Source organism: Adiantum capillus-veneris, chromosome 11, assembly GCF_014529385.1.
Source record: "Adiantum capillus-veneris isolate H3 chromosome 11, ASM1452938v2, whole genome shotgun sequence".
Classification (NCBI taxonomy): Eukaryota; Viridiplantae; Streptophyta; class Polypodiopsida; order Polypodiales; family Pteridaceae; genus Adiantum; species Adiantum capillus-veneris.
In genome coordinates this window covers 147,775,211-147,782,639 of record NC_140941.1, presented here as the reverse complement: position 1 = coordinate 147,782,639, position 7,429 = coordinate 147,775,211, and the positions used below count along the sequence as shown (strand labels likewise).

At 41.8% G+C, this 7,429-nt stretch overlaps 2 protein-coding genes across 2 annotated transcripts; both read right to left on the bottom strand.

Annotated features, from left to right (window-relative positions):
* Nucleotides 1-266: 266 nt before the first annotated feature.
* On the bottom strand, nt 267-4,919 carry LOC147448191 (uncharacterized). The gene is made up of 3 exons (XM_086524063.1): nt 2,623-4,919; nt 1,222-1,577; nt 267-1,129 (listed from the first exon to the last, which is right to left on the bottom strand). Exons 1-2 carry the CDS (start codon nt 2,809-2,811, stop codon nt 1,398-1,400), a joined length of 369 nt encoding a protein of 122 aa, XP_086380189.1. The 5' UTR covers nt 2,812-4,919; the 3' UTR covers nt 267-1,129; nt 1,222-1,397.
* Nucleotides 4,920-5,111: 192 nt separating this feature from the next.
* Nucleotides 5,112-7,176, bottom strand: LOC147448190 (uncharacterized). Its single transcript, XM_086524062.1, has 4 exons — nt 7,002-7,176; nt 6,610-6,732; nt 5,984-6,145; nt 5,112-5,865 (listed from the first exon to the last, which is right to left on the bottom strand). Exons 1-4 carry the CDS (start codon nt 7,106-7,108, stop codon nt 5,325-5,327), a joined length of 933 nt encoding a protein of 310 aa, XP_086380188.1. The 5' UTR covers nt 7,109-7,176; the 3' UTR covers nt 5,112-5,324.
* Nucleotides 7,177-7,429: the final 253 nt, after the last annotated feature.

Here is a 7,429-nt window from a genome sequence, read left to right as displayed (position 1 = left end):
ATAGTGCCAAAAGCCTAAAGAAAGTACCAAAAACTACCAAATTTGGTACTCTCCTGCATGCCAATGGTTGTACATAGTACCAAAAGCCTAAAGACAATACCAAATATGGTTGTGCAATACTTTCAAAAGTACCAATTTAGTACTAAATAGTACCAATTTGGTACTATATTGTGTAGTACTTAGTTTGAAAATGAATAGTAATATTGGAACACAGTTACAAGTTGAACACACCAAAATACCATAGAGAGAACAAGATACGAAAGACAAAGACAAAAAGTTAAATCGATTCGGTGAAATGAAAAACACATTGTGCAAAATACATGAGCATGTAAGAAAAGCTACAATTTGCATGTACGAGACAATTGGCCACGAGTTCGGTTGCGCTTCTTTCTTTGCACACAAAAAAGCTCTGACAGGATCGTCAAATCAATAGAATCACTTGTTGGATTCTGTACAGTATCACCAGTTGTTGGATCCACATCGTTGTTGGTGCTTTCCACTTTTGCATCCTCTACTACCACTTTATCCTTGGCATCCTCAACCTTGTCCCTGTTCTTTGCATTTTCTGTCTTTCCCCTTTCTGTCTCTTCCCTTCCCCTTTCTTAGCATCATCTAACCCTTTCCCCTCCTTGGAATCCACCCCCATATTGGCCTCCCCTTCATCCCCTTTCTTGGATTCCAACCAATTCTTTGCCTCCCCCTTATCCCCCTTCTTGGCTTCCACCCCCTGCTTGGCCTCTTCCCCTGCTCCTTTAGGTTCTTCTAGTCTCTTCTTGGCGGTTGCACCTTCCCCTTGCTTGTCCTCATCCTTGCTAGTGATTTGATCTTCAGGCTTTGTTTCAGCAACATCTGGTCCATTGATAACATCCAGCTCCATTATGTGAGGGAATTTACCTCCCACATTGTCTTTATTCTTTTTAGCATATTCGTCCTCAGAGTCACTATTTCCTTCACTGTCCCCCATGGTATCACAATGTTGTCCCTTCTCTCTTTCCCTTCGACACTACCATAATTTAAATCATAGAGAGAATCCGCTATTTCTTTAGTAACCACATCCTCCTACCCTACCCATACTTGACCGCCTCTCCATTTCTTTCACCGGGCCTAGCCGCTGTAGCATCCTCTTCTTCTGCAAATGCAGAAAAAGATAGTACATACTTACAAACAACCTCACATTCAATGCAGGTAAGCATATGATTTTCAAAACACGCACATACTTACTCTTCACAACATGATACCCATTGACCTAGGACTTTGCCACCTCGGAGATCACCATAGTACAACCAGGTTTGACACAATGATCCCTGCTTTGTAACAAAGCACTGAAGCAAAGGGGGTAATATTGATGTCGATACTCGAGCATAAAGGTTCCAACAACCCCTGCAAACTCCAATAGCTCACCACATGCAACACACACGCCAAACACAAATGTGGATCATACCCACAGAATCAACAACCTGGGGCCTAAGATATAACATGAATCTTTTCCCAAGCCTAACATTAGCAATCATCTGCTTCACAAAGAGAGGGTGGCCTTGTGCTTCCTTCCATGTTGTCTCCATCATATCAAACTCAACCTGTTGCCAACCAACAACAATACAAGAAGTCCCAAATTAGTACCCAAAAGCAAGCAGACGGTACTGAAGGCATCATACTACCAAGTATATAGTACCAAAAACTACAAAAACTACCAAGTCATCAATGACAAAAGACAACCATAAACTACCAAAAATAGAACCAAATCAGAACCATGACCTACCAATTAAGAGCAGAAACATAAGAAGAGAAACCAAAAACTCTAACAACAACCAAAACAACATTGTCAAAAGCTACCATAACTACAAACTACCAGTACCACAAAAATACCGTTGATAGAAAACAACCATAAATCAAAAACATAAGAAGACAAACATGAGAGAAACAAAAAACTCTAACAGTCAACAAAACAACATTGTCAAAAGCTACCAAAAATACCATTAATAGAAAACAACCATAAACCACCAAAGGAGAAACCAGAATAGTATCAAAAGCTACTAGTCAATACTAGAAGCATTATAAATACACCCAAGACAAAAATAAACTACATGCCCGTAACCAAAACTACCAAAAGCTACTAGTAAGGGTTTAGTGGTACTAGCAACACAACCAAAACTACCAAAACTACAAAATTATCAAACTACCAAATGTATAAAAATAACATGATAGAAAATGCCAAAATAAGAAAGTAGATCCAAAAAGACCCGAAAGATACCAGTGTGAACAAAAACTACCAAAATATCATAAACAATTCAAAAAATCTAACTGAAGCTATCAATCTACCTAAAATATGCAACCACCATACAGAAGCAAGAGAGTTAAACACTGACAAAACTACCAAAGCGGGATCTACATATCCTAAAAAAATAGCAAGAGCTTTTACGTATATGAAAAACTACCAAAAGAATTATAACTGCCAGACTTGCCAGAATCTACCAATAAAATTAACCGAAGTACCAAAAACTGCCATAAACCACTAAATGTATTAAAAGTACCAAGACAACAACAAATAGAAGTTATTAACATTACCAGAAGCTGCCAAAAATATCAAAACCAATTTCTTAAGGCATGGATGTCAGGAATTACTTGTTGCAGATCAATCTCCTTCTCAATCTTCTTCATATCCTCACTGTCTCCTTGTCGGTGAAGCATGCGCCGTCTGGTTCCCAAATCAGTCTCCACCTCTTTGATGGCCTCATCATTGCAAGGGTTTTTCTGCTTTAGTTTTGCAAGTTGCACTTCATAGTGCACTATGTCATCTTTCATCCGCTTCATAACAACATTGGAACCCTCTGCTCTCAACAAAGTTTCCTTGTTCTGCCTGTTGCAGAGCTGCTCTCAACTCTTTTAGCGTACCGGATGCACCTGCACATGTCTGAGGCACTCTCTCAAGAATACTTTCTAGGTCTGTAACATAGTCAAGTATCCACACGTGACGTTGTGGGGGTCTACCTCTACGGAGATTACTACCACTTTGCGTAAGACCGGGCTTCTTAATAAATGATGGGTGACCTCTATCGGAGGCATCGTTTGTCCTTCGCCAAGTTTCAACCTTTCGCTCCAACTCTCCCGGACGACTGACACACATATTGAGTATACTCTCCAAACCTCGCCCATGCGACCTTATGGCATGCAGGGTCCTTTGTTGCAGCATGTCATTTCTTGAAAGAAAAGCAACACGCAAACTTTGAAGTGATCTCCCCACAAGATGGAAGGGCTTAGTATACCTTGTGGAACATGAACCTACAATTGTCAACTAATCTTGGCTGCACATGATTCAAATAAATCTTCACATTCTTCTAGCAGCGTTGCTTGAAAACAATCATCCATTGGTCATCAGAGAGGTCTTCTTCCGTAAGATCCTTTGGAAGCACACCCTCCATGCTCAAACTATATTCGTCATGAAGCTCTTCGATTGTATAGCAAAACTTGGTCACAAGAGGGTATTTCTCCATTTTATTTTATTTTTGCGATGTGGAAACATGAAGCTCATTAGACGTGCCCTCATTCTGCCAAACCAAATACCTACGCATGCTTCCTATGTGCCTTTCTTTTGGCGACATTTTAATAATTAAAAACTCAGCACAAAAATTTTGAATTGCTCTTTATCTTTGGATGACATTGCCAATGCAAAATTTGGTGTTGAAATTGGTACTATAAAGTTTCTCATTTTTAATGTTAACCTTCACTGCCCTATAAAACTTTAAATTTGTGTTCGGCTTATTGCACATATACTTGTATGCATGCAATGCAAAAATTTTAAAAAAAATGCAGAGCTCTCAAGATACCAGACATACATTTGCATGCATGCAATTTAAGAAGAAAAAAGATAAGAGCTCAAAAACCTTAAAACCTTCAAATGACTATAGCTACCTTTCATGAAAGAAAATCAAATCCAATGACACAACACAACAGTATACACATGCAAAGGAGAACCACCAGCCTCTGAATTTTGTAGATGTCCGAGTCTCATCCTCACCAAAAACCGCTCCAGACTTAGTTGATTTCTCCACAGAGAAGCTCCCTTTGCTAGCTCTCGTGTTTGGGGTGCTCTGAGGAGATTTTGTGCCTGTGAGGGGGGCCCTTACATCCATGGTCCTAGGATTCTTCCCCTCGTTTGATGACTCCCTGGCAGTAGACCTCGCAGCAGGCGTCCTCGTAGTCACGATGGTGCACATCCGGAGACCTCGCTAGCTGCACAATAGAATGAAAAAGGTAGTCCTTGTGAGATAGGTGCAAAGCCTTTGCTCGAAAGGGCTTGACAAAAGTGTTGTTTGTGAGAGAGGTACAGAGCCACTGCTTGACAATACCAAGTGTTACTTCACTAATGCAAGACAGACAATGCCAGTCTGAGTCACACGAATTCAAACGTACAACTCCCATCCATGATTGTCCTACCCATGTTTTTTTTTCAAAGGAGTGGTGTTGTAATTTTTAATACATTCCCTTTTAGAGTGATTAAATTTATAGGACCAAAAAAGATTCCCTCCAAAACAACCTAGACATATGTAAAAGTACCAACTACGTAGAAACAAAAAAGTTCCTTTTTTTGAAAGGTCTTTTTTTTGTACCACCAATGCATGCTTTCAGCCAAGACTACCTAGGCCTTTAAGAGGCCATCTATCAAGTTATTGCAGGTAACATTGTCAGGGTACATCCCTTCACTCGACCCGAGTTAAGACAATTATAAGAGCCTTGTCGACTTTCTTCACCTTTAACAAGCCATCTATCAGGCAGTTGGGGTCTTCCGGAGCAACGAAGCATTGCTACTCTGAATGAAGGGTACATCCCTTCACTCGACCCGAGTTAAGACAATTATAGGAGCCTTGTCGACTTTCTTCACCTTTAACAAGCCATCTATCAGGCAGTTGGGGTCTTCCGGAGCAACGAAGCATTGCTACTCTGAATGAAGGGTACAATGCATCACTTTACAATGAGACTGTTGATTCTTATGTGCTAAGGGTGTGTATAGCTACACAAAATCTCTCACTTTCTCTCTCTCTCTCTCTCTCTCTCTCTCTCTCTCTATATATATATATATATATATTTTTTTTTATTTTTTTTTTTAATGAAGTAGCAGCTGGACAAATTGTTGTCTTCCCAACTTCACAACACGATTTGGCGGCCTTGGAGAAGGCCACTAAACAATATTTAGCTGCCTCACTCACTGCAAATTCTCCACTATCTGCCAAACAAATGCTTCAGTACCATCACATTAGGAGAAGAACAACTTCCCATTGCTCTTTGAGAAGACTTCTCATGCTTTCATATCCGCCTTCAGCCTTCCTTCAGCATGTCACAAGTCGACATGCCACTTCCAGCGATTCGCCTTGCACTGCACCTTGTCGTGATGCATCCTCCACATTCTCCTCCCCACCCAGAAGACCGATGCTTACCTCCTCCAATTCACTCTTGTCATCCTCATTACCTACAGTCTGCCGACTCAAATGGGGTAACCTTTCTCTGAGATAACTCAGGCTTGATAGACTCTTCTTGAATGGCTGCCCCGAGATGTTGTGATCCTTGGTAAAACTATTTTGCTTAGGTTGAAATGATAAGGACGAAAGTTCTTCGTCACTAGGCACACTGCAAACATCAGTGCTAGCAGACGCCTTGTTTGTTAACAATGAGGATAAGATGTCGGCACTGCTCTCTTCCTCCCCATGAGTAGGATCTTGGAGAGATACTTGGCTCATGCTGCTACCAAACCCCCGGATCCCAAATGAGAGTTTCCTGGCTCGAGCGCGTTCTTCCTTCCAAAGGTCAGGGTTGTTAAGTAGCTCGAGCACTCTGCATGCGGTCTTGCGCACCATAAGCCCTCTCTCAATCCTGAAAGGCTCAAGTGTAACAAGAAAGAACCTTCATAATCAAGTCTTGAGTAAATGAAGAAATCTCTGCAGAAATCATAAATTGAGGATCTTACAATTAACAATGTATAAACATTTACCCTTGTTGGTCTGTTAAGTTGAACTGGGACAAGTCTTCAATGCAGAACATGTCCCCTCCAAACTCCTTCCCTATGCTAGTGGGTCCGTGCGTGAGAAGATATTCCAGTAGAACGAGTGTTTTGTAGAGCTGCCTCCAAGGCCGTTGTTTGCTTCCATCAAGTCTGCACTTGAACAATATGCAAAGCCAGTACCAAGCAATAAATAGCAAGCCAAGCCTCTTTTGAGTATGTGACAGGCATCCTGTATGCATGCACCTACTGGGGACCATACACCTATACCTATTTGTAGTGCAAATTTCCCATATCTCAAAAACCAAGCCTTCACTGTGCAAACCAAAAGAGCACCGAAATAAATACCCTGGTTGCGATTTCATTGGACATTAATCATCAAGGTAAGTAATTGGGCATTTTAGTTATAAATTCCAGTAAATGTATGGCATAAAGCCTGGTTGTCTCATTGATTTGACCATGAAAAAACATGGTTAGGTCCCTGTAGAATGCAAGGGGCTGGGCCCGCTACTTCAGACGATGAAAAGAATGATGCAATTTCAGGCACAAACAAAAATTTTAAGAGGTGTGAGTGTACATTAATTAGCTCAATAGATCTTTGCCGTTTGATTCGTTACCTGTTGTGGATGACCTGCACAATCCTTTCATACTCTTCCAGCTCAAACGCTGCATCCGCTAGCGTTGCCATCGTTTTCGTTTCCGGGCCCCATGGATCCTCATTGGTGGCTTCCTCTGTCAATCTGCCACCCAAACACCAAATCAATCCCAATTCTTCCTTTCTTCTTTGTTTTTTATTTGATTCCAATCGCGACACAACTAAATCTATCGCTTATTCATCCTCGTTAGCACATTTTTCCGGATTTCTTGATTAGGAGCTCACTTCGAGAGGCATAAGAAGCGCTCTCTCTCTCTCTCTCTCTCTCTCTCTCTCTCTCTCTCACACACACACACACACACACACACACACACACACACACACACAGACACAGCACAGCACAAAACCACTCACAGCTGAATGCGAGACACGTCAGTGAGAGCGAGGCGCGCATCATTGAGCCGCTCTCTGAGGAAGAAGGAGGCTTGCTTCTTGAAGTCCCGCAGACTGAACTGCGCCATTTTCTCTCTCTCTCTCTCTCTCTCTCTCTCACACACACGCACATAAGAGAAAAACAAGGATCTCGGAGAGATTTGACTAGTAGAATGCCAGATGGATCCTTTTCACATTTGCCAGCACCCACTTCAAGCATATCAACCACCGTCACCCTCCGGAGTGTGGATTCCCGACAGCATTATTACTACCTATGGTAAGCCCACGGTGAAACCACCCCCTCTCTAGTTGACACGCCAGAATATGGAGGGGATCAAGGGTGGTGGGGGGGTGCATCTCCAGCCTTTGTGTGAAATCGGGCCGTCAGATGTGCATGTTGTATATTCCAG